Source organism: Eulemur rufifrons, chromosome 16, assembly GCF_041146395.1.
Source record: "Eulemur rufifrons isolate Redbay chromosome 16, OSU_ERuf_1, whole genome shotgun sequence".
Lineage (NCBI taxonomy): Eukaryota > Metazoa > Chordata > Mammalia > Primates > Lemuridae > Eulemur > Eulemur rufifrons.
In genome coordinates, this window is record NC_090998.1 from 25,265,824 (window position 1) to 25,283,207 (window position 17,384).

The 17,384-nt window shown below is 43.1% G+C and overlaps 1 protein-coding gene across 1 annotated transcript; it reads left to right on the forward strand.

Moving 5' to 3' along the window:
* Window positions 1–17,109, forward strand: KLHL42 (kelch like family member 42). The gene is made up of 3 exons (XM_069490877.1): window positions 1–906; window positions 11,723–11,916; window positions 16,658–17,109. Exons 1-3 carry the CDS (start codon window positions 35–37, stop codon window positions 17,107–17,109), a joined length of 1,518 nt encoding a protein of 505 aa, XP_069346978.1. The 5' UTR covers window positions 1–34.
* Window positions 17,110–17,384: the final 275 nt, after the last annotated feature.

Below are 17,384 nucleotides of genomic sequence, written 5' to 3' on the forward strand. Positions count from 1 at the left end.
CAGCGGGAAGCCCCGCGGCCCCGGCCCCCCAGCCATGTCGGCCGAGGAGATGGTGCAGATCCGCCTGGAGGACCGCTGCTACCCGGTGAGCAAGAGGAAGCTCATCGAGCAGAGCGACTACTTCCGCGCCCTCTACCGCTCCGGCATGCGCGAGGCCCTGAGCCAGGAGGCCGGCGGCCCGGAGGTGCAGCAGCTGCGCGGCCTCAGCGCGCCGGGCCTGCGGCTGGTGCTGGACTTCATCAACGCCGGTGGGGCCCGCGAAGGCTGGCTCTTGGGCCCGCGGGGGGAGAAGGGCGGGGGGCTGGAGGAGGAGGAGGAGATGGACGAGGTGAGCCTGCTGTCCGAGCTCGTGGAAGTGGCCTCCTTCCTGCAGGTCACGTCCCTGTTGCAGCTGCTGCTGTCCCAAGTGCGGCTCAACAACTGCCTGGAGATGTACCGCCTGGCGCAGGTGTACGGGCTGCCCGACCTGCAGGAGGCCTGCCTGCGCTTCATGGTGGTGCACTTCCACGAAGTGCTGTGCAAGCCCCAGTTCCACCTCCTGGGGTCTCCTCCCCAAGCCCCCGGGGATGTCAGCTTGAAGCAGAGACTTCGGGAGGGCCGGATGACTGGGACTCCTGTCCTTGTGGCCCTGGGGGACTTCCTGGGAGGACCCCTGGCCCCGCACCCCTACCAGGGGGAGCCCCCGTCCATGCTCAGGTACGAGGAGATGACTGAGCGTTGGTTCCCGCTGGCCAACAACCTTCCTCCCGACCTGGTGAATGTCAGGGGTTATGGGTCCGCCATCCTGGACAACTACCTCTTCATAGTGGGCGGGTACAGGATCACTAGCCAGGAGATCTCTGCTGCGCATTCCTACAACCCCAGCACCAATGAGTGGCTCCAGGTGGCCTCCATGAACCAGAAGAGGTAAGCACACCTGCAGAGTGCTGCTGCTTTCTCAAATTCATTCACTTGTTCATGAATTCATTCCCCCAGTGTTTACTGAGCGGTCAGGGAGATTGTGCTGAGGTGGGAATGACATCGTCAGGAGTTTGCTTGGCTTTGACCCTGGCAAAGTTCCCGGTGAACTTAGAACTTACAAGGAGGAGGCCCCAGTGAGGTCAGCTAGCTGAGTAGTTTCCTTGCAGGTATTGTGCCTTTAGCAAAACTGCTTTCTTTGCCTCCATTACCCTAGTGGAAAAAAGACGTTGCAGTTTCCAAGAAGGATACTTTAAAACAAAACTCCTTAATTTTTTTTATTTTCACTTTTTTCAGTTTTTAGGATCTGATCCTGATTATGATGGCACATTGGACAGTGTGTGACACTGACTTTGGGGGATGTTTTTGTTGTCAGTGACTTTGAAGCCTTCCACACTTGGGCAGAAGTCAGTGATCAGGAGATACTCATTAGAAAGTGATTAATATTTGCCATGTAGGATTGCCTTTCTTATTTTTTATCTTCTCTTTTGCTTCTCACTTCTTTCCCAGACAGGCATCATCATTGACCCAAAGCTTGAGCCTGGCAGTGGTCAACTGCAGAATTGGAGTATTTCCACCCACCCCAACCTTCTCCCTTCCTATCCTGCAAATCTCTCCGGCCATAAAAGCATGGGTAACTTGAAGAAAGCAAAAGAAAAGGAGAAGCTTAGGGGGGTGGGGAAGTAAGGAAAAGAATCAGGAAAGGAATATGAAAACATGAGCAAAGAACAAATACAAGAAAAGTTGGTAGGAAATAAAGATGGTAGGGCCCAGGAGGCCTGAGAGCCATTCAGAAGTGTGGAGAAGAATCAATGTACCACCTCTCCAAAAAAAGGACAGGATACCCTTCTTCCCGTCCACCTGCTTCCATCTCAAGCCCCACCATGGTCCCTGCCCTGATGTGTGGAGCAAGGAGTTGGGGGACTCAAAGCTAGGCAGAGTCCCAGCACTAATGGGGAATCCTTTACACATAGTTACTTGAGGGTCCCCCCAGGCCAGGGATTATTTGGGGAACGTTCGCTTCATTTCTACTGTAATATAAAATTCATTTTGGAAAGTATGCTTTTTCCGATAAAAATAATACATAGTTATAAAAACTGGAAAAGAATGAAGAAGCAGAAAGACTTTCACTCTTACTCCCCCCTCCTCCTCCTCCAGGCAATAACTAGAGGTTGGCACATCATCTTCCAGCCCCTTCTTAATGCATTAATTACATCATTGAGATGATACTGTATTTAAAATTTGGTATCAAAAGTGTTATTATCAAACACATTCTAAGAGCTTTAATTGAAACAACAAAGCAACGTTCAGTAGTTATGCGTGGTGCTCAGATTGAGGATGGTGGTCCTGGGTTCTTTGTCTCCTCTTCAACATGTGTCTCCAGTGACATCAGTTGGTACTCAACATGCCACCCTGAGATCCACAACTCTAAACTCCTCACAGAGTTCTTTTTTTTTTCTTCAGAAATCCTTGGTCATCTTTGTCTTTTTTTTTTTTTCCTAAGAATACCCTTTCTGTCCTCTTCATAAAAAACAAAGCTTTCAAGTAATGCATGAATACATGCTTCTTAGAAAAACTGCGGATGACGCAAAAAACTACAGAATAAAAAGCATAAGTGTATCTACAGATGTATGTTATATTTATGTGTTATGAATGTACAAACATTTATAAACTATATACTTATATAAATACAGTTGACCCTTAAACAATATGAGGGTTAGGGACACTGACCCCCACACCATCAAAAATCTGCATATAACTTTTGACTCCCCCCCAAATTTGACTATTAATAACCTACTGTTGACTGGGAAGCCTAACTGATAACATAAACAATTGATTAACACATGTTTTGTGTATGTATTATATATACTGTATTCTTACAATAAAGTAAGCTAGAGAAAAGAAAATGTTATTAAAATCACAAGGAAGAGAAAATATATTTACTCTTACGTGGAAGTGGGTTATCATAAGGCCTTCATCCTGGTTGTCTTCATGTTGAGTAGGCTGAAGAGGAGGAAGAGGAGGGATTGGTCTTGCTGTCTCTGGGGTGGCAGAGGTGGAAGAAAATCTGTGTATAAGTGGACCCTGCAGTTCAAACCCGTGTTTTTCAAGGGTTGACTGTATAAGTATGTTGATAGTGCTTAACATCGGGGTAAAAATACATATGTATATTTATGTGCATTTGGGGGTGTGTATCACCTTCTACATATTTATTTTTACTCTGAGATTGACAAGATTATGTTAATTATTATGGCATGTGCTATTTCCACTTAACAGCATATTGTATCTGAAAGTTTTTCCTGTGTCAACAAATGTAGATCTGTCTTACTCTAGTTAATGGCTGTGTAGCACTCCAGCCTAGGGATGTACTGTAATTAGCATTTCCCTTATACGTGAACATTTAGGTCGCTTCCATTCACCATTATAAACAATGCTATATTGAACATCTTGGTGTGCATGTATTTTAGTAAGTAGGTATATGTGAGTTAGTTCCATATGTCAAATTCCTGTAATTCCTGGGTATGTGGGGCAAAGTGTATGCGTGATTAAATTTTGGTAGCTCCTGCCAAATCACCAACCAAAACATTGTTCTAATTTCCTCTCCCATCAACGGTGTCTGAGCTTGCCAGTCCCCTATACTCTTGCCAAGACAAGATATTATCATCTTTTTTTCAAATCTAATGGGCAAAAACACTGGTGTGATTTTCCCTGATTGGAAGAGAGACTATTCTTTTCATGTTTACTGGCCATTGTATTTCTTTTGTTAATGGTCTTCTCCAGTTTTCTAAATATTGGCATATCTTTTTCACATTTATCGTAGAAATCCTAAGTGTGATAATTATCAGATATTAATCTCTTATCTGATATGTAATTTGCGTATGTTTTCCCATGCCTCTGTTTTTCTGTAGAATTCAAAAATGAAGTCTCAAAGTGGCCAGGCAGGTGGAGTCAGTGAGTAGAGGGGTGGGCGGAGTTATGATGACCCAGAGTGCTGCTGCCCCACCGAGAGAGAGGGGGCGCCACCTATCAGCCACCAGCTGGTTATTCCCAAGTGAAAGTGAGGAAATGGTGTTGCCATACATCCAAATATCACAATTTTTAAATGTTGGCAGCTTACTCCATTTAAAAAACAAATAATCATCAATAACAAAAACCTGTAGACTAATAGTCCCCAACCTTTTTGTCACCAGGGACTGTTTTCATGGAAGACAAATTTTCCACGGACTGGGGAGTGGGGGCATGGTTTTGGGATGATTCAAATGCATTACATTTATTGTGCACTTTATTTCTTTTATTACTACCTCGCAATATATGATGAAATGATTATACAACTCACCATAGGTTGGGGACCCCTGTTGTAGACCAAACAAAATGCAGCCCAGCCCTGGCCTTGCGAGCACCAGTTTTGGTTTATAGTATGTTCTTGTATGAAGAAATTTTAATTTTTTTGTAGTCAGATTTGTCATGTGTATTCTATGAATTTTGTCTCTTGCATAGGAAAGGCTTCTACAAGCCAAGAATATAAAAATACTCATCTGTATCAAGTTCTATTATGTTTATAATGTTATCTTTTTACATTTAGATATGGATCTGTAGGGGATTTATTTTCATGTATAGTATAAAGTTATAACATTTTTCCTGAATGTTCCAACAGCTGCCAATCCTTACCGTGATTTGCAAAATCAGTTGTCCTATGTTAATTTTCCTGTTTACAAATTGGCAGATTGATTATTCCTGCATTAATAACACATTTTAAAATTATTAAAGTAGTTCGGTAATATATTTAGTTGTCTGACAGAACCGAGACCCTTTTGTTCTATTTTGTTTTAATTCTCTTGGCTATTTTTGTGTTTTGTTTTTTTTTTTTTTTTTGAGACAGAGTCTCACTTTCTTGCCTGGGCTAGAGTGCCATGGTGTCAGCCTAGCTCATAGCAACCTCAAACTCCTGGGCTCAAGCGATCCTCCTGCCTCAGCCTCCCCAGTAGCTGGGACTACAGGCATGCACCACCATGCCCGGCTAATTTTTTCTATATATATTTTTAGTTGTCCAGCTAATTTCTTTCTATTTTTTTAGTAGAGACGGGGTCTCACTCTTGCTCAGGCTGGTCTCAAACTCCTGATCTCAAGCAATCCTCCCACCTCCTTCTCCCTAAGTGCTAGGATTACAGGAGTGAGCCACTGCGCCTGGCCTCTCTTGGCTATTTTTTTGCACATTTTTTTCCTTCAGATAAACTTTAGAATCAGCTTGTTGCTGGGCATGTTGGCTTATGCCTGTGTAATCCTAGCACTCTTCGGAGGCTGAGGCAGAAGGATTGCTTGAGGTCAGGAGTTCAAGACCAGTCTGAGCAATAAAGCAAGGCTGGAGTTGGAAAAAAATAAGTTAGGGTTAGGGTTATCCTACAAAAAATAGAAAAATTAGCCAGGCTTCGTGGCACGTGCCTATAGTCCCAGCTACTCTGGAGGCTGAGGCAGGAGGATCACTTGAGCCTAGAAGTTTGAGGTTGTAGTGAACTGTGATGATGCCACTGCACTCTAGTCCAGGTGACAGAGTGAGACTCTGTATCAAAAAAAAAAAGTTAGGTTGTCAAGTCCTGTTGGGAGTTCGAGTGGGATTACATTGTATTTATGGCTTAATTTAGGTGAGGACAGTTTTATAATACTTTGTAGCCAGAAAAATGGTGTGTGTGTGTGTGTGTGTGTGTGTGTGTGTATTTAGGATTTTTGACCCTTTAGGAAAGGTTTCCTTTATTATCTTCATATAGTCTGTATATTTTTTGTCAGAATTATTCTTAGATATTTTGTAGTTATTTTTTCCTATCCAGATACTTTTTCCATAATATTTTCTAATTGATTATTGGTGCTGTTGGAAATTGTACCTTTCTTTATCTTCCTCATGCTTTGCCTCACGTCTGACATCATCTCTCCCAGAAGTTCCTTCCTGAGCTCACCTTTGGGCTAAATCTTCAACGCTGTGCTCCTCTAACCTCTCATGCATACTCCCCACCTTGAATTGAAATTCTCTGTTTATGTTGTCTCTCTATCTTCTGATTGATGGGGAAGTAGGACTTATTCAATGCTTATGTGTATGCCTACTGCTAACAAGGAGTAGGTGCTTAAAATAATGTGGGTGTTTTTAAAAAAATTATGGAATATATTTTTACATTATTGTAATAAAAGTGAATATATAATAATTTTACATTCTTCTTTGTAACATTCTAGTGAATGTTTTTACCTGGAACACTCACTACATTTATTTAGAGTAGCTGAGAAATAACAATGGATAGCATTTAATTGAACACTGAGCTCTGCACTATGTGCAGTTTCTAGTGCTTTGCATGTATTATCTCACTTATTCTTCACAAGGGCTCTTTTAGGTGGGTTCCCGTTTTACAGAGACAGCAAGTGAGGCACAGAAAAGTTAAGTAAATTGCTCAAGGATGTGTAATAAGTACAGGAACCAAAATGTCAATATCCATTGACTAATTATAAGCATTTAAATTATTTACAAGTTTTGGGTTATCAACTTGCAGTGACCATCTTCATACCAAACATTTTATCTCTTTTTAATTTTTATTGTTTTGTAGAGATAGGGTCTTGCTATGTTGCCCAGGCTGGTTTTGAACTCCTGGCCTCAAGTGTTCCTCCTACCTCAGCCTCCCAGTGTGCTGGGATTACAGGTGTAAGCCACTGTGCTAACCTCCCACTTTTTAAGAAAATGATTTCCTTCTAAGAAGTAGAGCCCAGACGGTTTGTGGTATTGTTCTGCTTTTCAAAGTTTCACCGTGTCTGCCTCGGCCTCACCACAGCCTTTAAGTCCACATTTTTCTAATCACTATTGGATATACAGAAACCCATGACACAGTTGCTGCCTTCAAGGAGTTTAAGTTTAGATGAGACAAATAAACATAAAACCTGGAATGGGATTGTTCCTGGACAATGCATCCAATACAGGTTCCTTGACACTTGGAACCTTGAGTAAGAAAGGCAGGTTTTGGCCCTGGCTGTACGGAATTTTATATCTACTTCGATTCACCTTTATCAGGGACTGCCTTTGGGATGTGTCAGTCCTTTTATTTTGATAAAGGGGCCCAGTGTAGAGCAGCTGACTTGCCTGAGGGACTGAACGGCACAGTGATCCAGAATCTTACAAAGCAGGAGCTCTAGGATTGAGAGGTTTTATAAAGCCTTTTGCACCCTGGAGAAAAAGGTGCTATGTGACCAGCGGTGGGTGAAAAACAAATGTTTTGTGCTGTGCCCACGTCCTTAAAGATGGCAACATGAGCACATAGCACTCTTCGAGAGGGCACTTTGAAGTCCAAGTGCCCTGAGGGCCTGAACATGGATTTGATCTCACCAGTTGTCAGGATGTGTCTCTTCACATGTAAAAGCTTGTATGACCACAAAATCGCTTGCCTTCCTGCCTCATTCTAATTAGTGATAATTTGCAGGAACTGGCCACCGTTGTGGCAGTTGGTTCATTAATGCTTTTCGTTTCTAAAGTTGTCGCTGCTAGTTTCTTCCATTGCCCTGCACTTTTGCTCTGAAAATGGAGTTGGGGTGAGTCCTGTTCTGTGTGTGAATATAGCAAGGCTGAGAGAGTGTCTCCTGGCAGAGATGGGGTTATGGTTGTCAGGCGTAGCATTTCCTGAGCTGTCGCTTATCCTCCCAGCCAAAATTTAACATTTTCAGAGCATTTCTAGATTTGGGAAAGCCCTGAGAGGTTTTGTGCTCTCTGGTTAATGTTGCAGTGGAGCCCGGGAATGACTTGTGCAAAGCAAAGAAAACTGTATATCTATTCATCCCATCTCCCCCAACTTAATTTTGGCCAACAGTTTAAATTGCTTTTTGCGTTTTTGATTTTTGAATTTCCAAGAAGTGGTAGTAGGGGTAGTAGGTAGCAACAACGCCTACTTCTGTTTTCTAATCTCCGCACCCCCTTGTCCCCAGGGGAGGTTAATACTCAGGGAAATGGCAGAAGGCAAGCAGACAAAGGGGAAGGAGGAAACAGAAGGACCTAGATGGTCCGCAGACTGTACAGTCATCTTCTGATTGGTTGAGAAAGGACCAGTGGAAGGATCCTGGCATTGCACTCTAATTTTTGCTCCAATGGTAACAAACTTCTCTGTGTAGTGAGTTGTAACGATGGTTACATTTCTTGCGTTCTTACCCTGGGTCAGGTACTGTGGTTACTACTTTAGGTGTCACTTATGTTTCATGCTCACAACATCTCTATAAGATACGTATTTTTATCAGCCCCATTTCCCCAAAGAGCACAGCTAGTTTGATTACCTCCCACATAATCACAGGGCTACGCTCTAAGCCACTCAGACCTCTGTGTTATCCTGCCTCCCTACAGTTGTGTACGCTACTTTTAATCATTAGTACCCATGGACTGATACTTAGCATGTTTCCTGTTACTGATTTTTTCTTTTTTTTTTTTTAGAGACAGAGTCTTGCTCTGTCTTGGCCAGGCTGGAGTGCAGTGGCATCATCATAGCTCACTGTAACCTTGAATTCCTGGGCTGGAGTGACCCTCCTGCCTCAACCTCCTGAGTAGCTGGGACTACAGGTGTGCACCACAATGCCCAGCTAATTTTTTTTTATCTTGTTTTTAATAGAGATAGGGTCTTGCTTGTTGCCCAGGCTGGTCTTCAACTCCTGGCCTCAGGCAATCCTCCTGCCGTGGCCTTTCAAAGTGCTGGAATTACAGGCATGAGACTTATCATGTTACTTAGCTTTTAAGTATTTAAAGAACTTTTTATTTCTTCTAAGTGAAATTGAAATTAAGTTGCTGTTTTATCTAATTTTTCCTCACTTGTATTTCTATTTATTGCAAGTAAATCAAGTATATAGCTATGGCAAATGGCTTGTTACTTGGTTTTAAAATTCTTTTTGCCTCCTGAATGTAGAAAGTCAGGGATCAATATTAAGAAAACACTGTGGAGACAATAAATTTAAAAAGTGGTTGATAGCTTGGATTTATATCTTTACCATTCAGGAGGTGAAGAGTGGAAGAATATTTTCAGAAAGTTGGAAATGAGGCGCTAAGTGCCAAGAATTTGTCGATGAGAGAGCACTTTGTACAGAGTTCCAGAGTACATCATGGCCAGTGACCATTGCAGTTGACAAATGAGAAACTGACCCTCCTGAGGTTAAGAAACTTAGACTTCTGACACACAGAGAAGCATTCCCTAGAATGCCAACAGGAAATGACTTCTTTCTGCAAATGCTATCCTTTTTAACTCCTACTGCATTGCAGATGTTTTGCTCTTTTTATCCCCACTTCACAGATGGGAAAACTGAGGCACAGATGAACAGATTCATTAATTTGTCCAAGATCACACAGCTATTGAACCGTGGGTCTGAGATTTCTCTGTGCAAGCCCGGGCTCATAACCTTTAGCAGTATGCCTTTTTTTTTTTTTTTTTTTTTTGAGGCAGAGTCTCACTCTGTTGCCCAGGCTAGAGTGCAGTGGTGTCAGCCTAGCTCACGGCAACCTCAAACTCCTGGGCTCAAGCAATCCTCCTGTCTCAGTCTCCCAAGTAGCTGGGACTACAGGCATTCACCACCATGCATGGCTGATTTTTTTTCTGTTTTTAGTTACCTGGCTAATTTTTTCTATTTTTAATAGAGATGGGGTCTCACTCTTGCTCAGGCTGGTTCGAACTCCTGAGCTCAAGTGATCCTCCCACCTTGGCCTCCCAGAGCCCTAGGATTACAGGCATGAGCCACCACACCTGGCCAGCAATATGCCTCTTTAATAAATGATCTGTTTTTAGGTGGCAATTTCATCTTAAAATAAATTCAGCATTAAAAAGTGTTTCTCTTCAAGTGAATTTGAGCATGTTGGGGTCTAGAGAGATGGAATTTTTTACTTTTAACTTGCCTATTCATTCAGTCTCAAAAAGAAGCCCCTTACATATTTGCTTAGGACAAATGATTATGCTGGATAAATACTAAACACTGTTTTGATCTCACAAAATTTACTATCTGTGTACTTTTGGGGAGCAAAAACAAATTGTGGGCTGGTAAAATTTAGTGCTTATTTACAAGCTTTATTTCCTTTGGTTCCCCAAATTTGCACACATGGAGAGGGCATCATGGTCGGATTGTAAGGACCATTGGCAGTAGAAAGGTAAGCAGCATGAATCAGGGACCCCCGGTAACTGCCACCCTGGCGAAGTCTGTTGGCTTGAAAAACTGAATGGCTGGCTGGGTTTAATGGACAGGATGAGGCTATTGATGAAGAATACTCTATTTGCTTTGATTTGAAAAACAAAACTAAAACATTTAAATATAAACATTATAGGAACCTTTTAAAAATCTTAATTTTTTAGGAAGTGGCTATTACTAACATATTTGCTGTATATACCATATTGCATCAGTGTTTATTGAACACCTGTTAGGAGATCAAGCATGGGCTGCTTGTTCATGGCTTCTTCTTAACTACCCTCTTATATAATTTTTGTTTGTTTGTTTGTAGCCTCTACCTCTCTTCCTTCTTAGGGTATTGTTATTTTTGAAGAGATCATTGTGTTACAGTTAGATGTGACCTCAAAATTCACTTGATCTAGCAACTTTATTTCAAATACTTGAAAACAAGAAACTTCAGTGATAGTGTCTTATCTCTGTGTAGTACTTTCCGATAAAGTATTCGATTTAATCCTCTTGACCACCTTGTGGTGGCTGCTATCCCCATTTTAGAGGTGAGGAAGTGAAGCGGTTGGGCCAGGGTCGGATGGCAGGTTATCAGCAGAGCTGGGCCTAGGACCGACCAGGGTCTCCTGATTTGTGCTCAGGTCTTTTCCTGTTGCGTCATGCAGCTGCTCATACTCCTGTAGATTTGCGACTGTGGCACTTATCACAGCAGGCTCACCCAACACCCCCTAATATTTAGAGTCCTGGCTTTCAAAGGACCAATTAATTCCCTGTATGCTTCATCAGAACAATTTAATTTCAGCCTACTTTTTAATTCAAAAGTCATGAGACTTATTTAGTGTCGGAAGCTGATAAGCAGCATTTAAGTCTAGACTGACTATGGGGCTTGAAACCAATGTATTGCTCTTTTTATAGTTATTTACTATTATGACAGATGAACATTTGTTGATATAAGTATTTGTTAAGTTAAATATTCATGAGTGCCCTCAGAATGCTGGATCACAATATTCTCAACTGTCTTACATGCTGTGAAGCCATAGGTAAGATGCCCTGGGTGGACGAGGCGGGGCCCGTGGAAAAGGGGTCTCCCAAACCACCCTTCAGGGACCAGCCTTTGCATCTGCCTATCTGTGTAGGCAGCACCGGTGTACCCCTAAGATGGAACCTTCCCACTCAGTAGGAAGAGTGAGATAACCATTCTGAGAGGAGAAAGACGGGGGTGGGGGCGTCAGGGGGCTGAGGTGGGTGCTTTCCTCCCTTGCCATTTGCACCTGCCCCTGAAAGAAGGTGCCGAGTTTAGTGTATACAGTTGTCTTTGGTTCCTGGCCTAAGGCAGAGCAAGATTGCTTCTTGTTATAGTGAACTGCTTATCTTCAGCTGCTCATGTTTGGACGATGCGCCATTCCTGTGGAATCCTAGGGACAGAAGTGAAATGTGAGAAGCCATCCTTTCATCCCTTTGTCCTCAGGCAGAGTGGCCCCCAACTTGAAGAGCTAATTTTCTTCAGGTATCCAGCAGGGTCTACACTGTAGTCGTTCATGCCATCCTCATAACTTCTTCATGACCAGAGGAACTAACTTTGTGGGCCCTTGTGTCTCTCTTTCAGGTCTAACTTCAAACTTGTGGCTGTTAATTCAAAACTCTATGCCATTGGTGGGCAGGCCGTTTCTAACGTTGAGTGTTACAATCCCGAGCAGGATGCGTGGAACTTTGTGGCACCCTTACCAAATCCTCTGGCTGAGTTCTCTGCGTGTGAGTGTAAGGGGAAAATTTATGTCATTGGAGGATATACTACCAGAGGTAAGTGAACGGCCGAGTAAGCCGTCTGCTTGTGTGTAGGCTTCCGGAGCCTGGGAAGGGCGGGAGGGCGCCAGAGGAACCTCTCTGGTGTACACAAGTGTCATTTTATGCGTTAAAGCCTGTATATTTGCACATCTGGAAGGAAGAGAGTCCCTGACAGGAGGGGTTCGGACAGGAGGGACCCCTGATGACCTTGTGTGAGCATGAAAATTGAGTGGGTAGGGAGAGCTGTGAAGAAAACACGTGTTTTCTTTCTGCTTCTGGAAACCCAGCCTTGTGGTCGGCCATCTTGTGACTGGGCCGGGCCTGGTGTGTGAGGTTTGCTCGGGTCTCCCGGCTGCTCCCTGAGGTTGGTAGGTCTTGAGAGGAGTGTTATCCGGGTAACTCCCATCCTCCCAAAGTACACCAGATCCGCCCGCATCCACCACTGTGGAGTTGGTGCCAGAGCGTCCTTGCAGGTCCCCGTTTTCATTTTCTCCCTTCGTGAGCACAAACACAACAGATAGAAGTTCCAGAAACCCAGCTCCAGGGCATTGTTCACGTATCATAGAAGGAGCAAGAACATGAACACGAGAGAATTCTTTCCTGACCAGCAGTGGGAAGGGGATGTGTTATTTATTAAACTGCACATGTGTGGGCATTTTATAGTTAATAATTTGGAAATAAAAACTTTCTCCAGCATGTTTTAAACTGCTGTTCTTGGTAGGGAATCGTCTCAGGTAATGGTGATAGAAACAGCACAGTTGTGGGAAGACAGCCAATGGTGGACAGCCAAGCAGAGGGGTGCCTTCCTACCTCCTCCTGCCCCCCCAAAGCAGTCATTTCCATGTTACCTCTTGCCCAAGGAAATGTATTTCTGCATTTGGTCTGTCTGACTGTAAGCCCAGGACTTACAGAAGAAGTATAGCTGGACTCTTTTCGGACTTTTAGCCACATTAAAGTATTAGAGTTGCCGTCATATTTGGCAGTATGAAGTAACCTAACATTCCCTTATGGTACAACATAGGCAGGACAGAGCATTCCAGCCCTGGCTGATACAAGTGTGAAGAAAACTCTATTAAGCCGCAAGTGACCATATGTAACTTCATAAAGGACAGAAATCTACATGCAGAAATAGTGTTCAATAGGTGACAAAAATTCTTTTCATCATATCCAAATATGTCCTGTTTTTTGGGTTTTAAAAACATTATTATGGGTACATAATAGTTGTATGTCTTTATAGGGTACATGTGTTGTTTTGATATAGGTATATAATGTGAGTTAATGGTTTAGGGATTTTTGTTAGAGGAAGAAGTTAAACGTAAAATATTTTATAAGCATCTGATTTTTTTTTTTATGTAATAGCAAAAGATTTTGATTAACACTTCTTGGAGTACCTTTTATGGTGGCCAGTGTATTCATTTCCTGAGGCTGCTGTAACAAATTAGTATAAATTGGTATTCTAAAATACCAGAAATGTATTCTCTCACAGTTCTGGAGACCAGAAGCCAGAAATCAAGGTGTCATCAGGATTGTGCTCCTTCTGAGGGCTCTAGGGGAGAATTCTTTCTTGCCCCTTTCGGTTTCTGGTGGCTCCAGGTGTTCTTGGCTAGTGGCCGCATAATGCCAGTCTCTGCCTCCATCTTCACATGGCCTCCTCCTCTGTGTCCGCGTCTTCTTCTGTTCTGTCTCTTGTAGGCACACTTGTCATTGGATTTAGGATGATCTCATCTCAAGATCCTTAATTACATCTACAAAGACCCTTTTTCCAAATGAGGTCACACTCACAGGTTCCAGGGATTAGGAGGTGGACGTATCTCTTTGGGGGGCCACCACTCAACCCACCACAGGTGATGTGTGTATTTAGGCGCGTAAGGAGAGGCAGTGATGAAGAGGAGTACACTGAAAGCAGTGAGCCTTCCTCCCACCCCACTCAAGTTTTCATCACTTGCGGAGCTAGTGATGAAGCTAGTGATGAAGCTAGCTAGGTCACTTGATGACCCTAAGTGACTCTCCACTGAAGATAATTGCCACTTTTTTTTTTAACAAGTAATTGAAAAAATTACGAGCCTTAGCAGTCATTTCTTTTACCTGCAACTTTGGTGTTCAGGTTGTAGTGACCAACTTTATATTCTTAGACTAAGGCATAAATCCCCCTCTGCCCCAGAACTCCTGCGTGTGTATGTACCTCCCCTCTCCTGTGTGTGTGTGTGTGTGTGTGTGTTTCTCCTAGGAAATTAAATACAGCCATTTACCTATGCACATTTCTAAAAATTCTGATTCCTCCCTAGTTTGAGTAACACAGAATGCATTCTGGGGCTGACGCACATATGTCTCTTGACTTCTCTTTTAACCAGGAGCTGTAAAGCACCGACAGGCAGCACTGTAACCTGAAGAGGACTCTGCTGGTAGATTTCCTAGTTTTTCCATGACCCTGGCTGAGCAAACGTTCTTTAGATTTGACCTAGAAAACCCTTCTTGTGTGTTTTGTAGCTTCACAAGCCACTGCTAATGTACCTTCTCCACTTGGGCCACCCACTGTGATTTCTCTCCTGGACTCCCTGAGCCAAATGCCCACGATGGGATGGTTAGGTGATGTGGATGGATGGCTGTTTGTGTAAGGGCTGAAAACTAGTTTTCCAAGATGACAGAGCAGGGCAGGTCCTTGTACTCGGAAGGCCTCTTCCTGCTCTCCTGGGGCTTTTCCCAGCATTTTCTAATAGTTCCCTGTATTTAAAACGTGTCATCATGATTGTTAAGAAAAAAGAAATCAGGACTTAAAGTGGGGTTGTTAGCCTGCTGACTTAAGTTAGGTGAGAGACTCTTAAAATTCACTAAATATTCATGATTTTTATGATAGTCATTTGATTATTTTAATTCTTTGGCAGGCACTGAAGAAATTCAATAGAAAGTAATAGTAAGCATCAAGGGAAGAAGGGTGATTTGTCGAACTTGAGAATCAACTTTAAATGTGAAAACAAAGAGATCATTCCACCAGCTCAAACCACCTCATCATGGTCTGAGCCCTTGTTGAGTGAGGAGAGAAAACATTTACAGGAGACCTGGAAAGACCTTCAGTCCTGGAACTGAGAAATATGTGAAAGCTTCACCAGAATGAGTCCTTTATTCATTCGGTGGAAAGCCAGGCTACCAGGGAGCACTTTTTGATAGATTAGTAACCAAACTCTCCTTAGGCTATCTCCTAGGATGGTCTTTACCATGACAGCTGCAGTAAAAAGAAATATGGAAAGGCATTAATGGGGGTGGGAATCACAAGGACAGTTTTCTAAAGCTACAACACTTCTGAAATTTTGACAGGCATAGTGACGTGCACACACAGGACTTGGTCTCTCCGACCTCTTAGGAGGTACTTTAGTCGGTACCAGCTCTGGCTGTGGAGCTCCTCACGCATAGCTAACTATGGGTGGGTCCTTCTGTCTCAGGCAGACGTATTGAAGGAGGCATAAGTCTTTCTAGAAAATGAGCCGTCTTCTCCTACCAGCTTCTGCAGTGGTCGAAATGCTGAAGTCTTTAGTCGTATGCCAGTTCCCAAGCTGAGCTGTCTCCTGCACTGATAGATTTGTCGTTTGTTTAAAAAACAACGACAAACAGAAAGTTCATTCTTTGTATAACTCAGAGCATTTTTTTTTTCCTGCTGAGGCTAAACTACTTATTTATTCTTTCCTAGAGAAGAAAAGGAAAAAAAAAAAAAAAAGAACAATAAAAAAGAAAAAGAAAAACTAGATATTCTAAATTTCACATGCATTTTTCAAAAAGAGACTAAGCAGCATTTTTCCTTAAAGATAATTGCTATTGGCCGAGCACGGTGGCTCACGCCTGTAATCCCAGCACATTGGGACGCTGAGGTGGGAGGATGGCTTGGGCCCAGGAGTTTGATGGCAGCCTGGGGAGACCTCTGTCTTGACAAAATATATTTAAAAAATTAGCTGAACACAGTGGTGTGCACCTGTAGTCCCAGCTACTCAGGAGAATGAGGCAAGAGGATAGCTTGAACTCAGGAGTTCAAGGAATGAACTATGATTGTGCCACTGCACTCTAGCCTGGATGAGAGAGAGACTCTGCCTCTTAAAAATGTAAAAATAAAAAAAGATAATTGCTATTAATTAAAAATAACGTCTGAGTGGCCTTTCATCTAGTCTTTGGTTCTGTTCACACAACAACTAGCCATCTGTTGTGGAATGGGCAAGGGGAGAGGGACTTTTGTAAGTGTCTCTTGAGTGCTAACAATTGGGAAACAGAATTGCCAACTGATTCCATGGTTTGTTGGAAGGCCTGAGGTGAGACTTTCTTGCATTTCTCCTGACTTGTAACTTTGTGTCCTTCTCTCTAGATAGCCCCTGGAAATCCTACTTTTGAAATTGCTACTTGTCATGGTTTTTAGGATCAGCTGTCAAGAATAGATCCCCTCTAGGCACAGTGTGTTTTCTGTATTAAGTAGTCAGTAATTCTGTAGCTATTGATGCGGGTTCTGAAGCTCTTGTTCTTTTACATTGACCTGGTGGTTCGGAGGTGCGAAAGTACGTGCCGCTCACAGCTGCTTTACTGATTCTTAAGTCTCCCAAGGAGGGGACACGCCTAGGGGGGTGGGGATGAATCTAAATGTTTCTCCAACTTCTGCTTTTCTGAAATAACGTTGCCTCTTTGTTAGGAAATGATCCAAGTAGAGGTAAACGTTTACCTGCAGCCGGGCAGTCAGTGGTGTTACTGGTGGCTGTGTCATTGTTTGGCTTCTTTGTTTCAGACCGGAACATGAACATTTTGCAGTACTGCCCCTCTGCTGACATCTGGACACTCTTTGAAACTTGTGACGTCCACATTCGCAAGCAACAAATGGTGTCTGTGGAGGAGACCATCTACATCGTCGGGGGGTGTCTCCACGAACCGGGGCCCAACCGGCGGAGCAGCCAGAGTGAGGACACGCTCACGGTGCAGTCCTACAACACCATCACCCGGCAGTGGCTCTACCTCAAGGAGAACACGTCCAAATCGGGTCTTAACCTGACTTGCGCGCTCCATAACGACGGCATCTACATCATGAGCAGAGATGTTACCCTGTCAACCAGCTTGGAGCATCGAGTGTTCCTCAAGTACAACATCTTTGCAGATAGTTGGGAAGCATTTAGGCGTTTTCCAGCCTTTGGACATAACCTGCTGGTTTCTTCTCTTTATCTGCCCAATAAAACAGAAACATGACTGAATTGACTTAGTATTTAAGAGAAACCTGGTTTGAGACAAAAAAAACCATGATGTCCCATTTCAAGGGAGACTGATTTCTAAAGGGAAAATATGGGTTAGAGTACATCACATACATACACTAGTAGCTGTAAATAAGCTTACTTGAACTAATTACTTGAAAACTTGTGGAAAAAAGAGACCAACTTTGTTATTTTTTAAATTATGGGAGCAAATCCATGATGATGTTTTCTCCAAATGTGACACTCTTGGGCCAATGACTAAAACTGATCGTC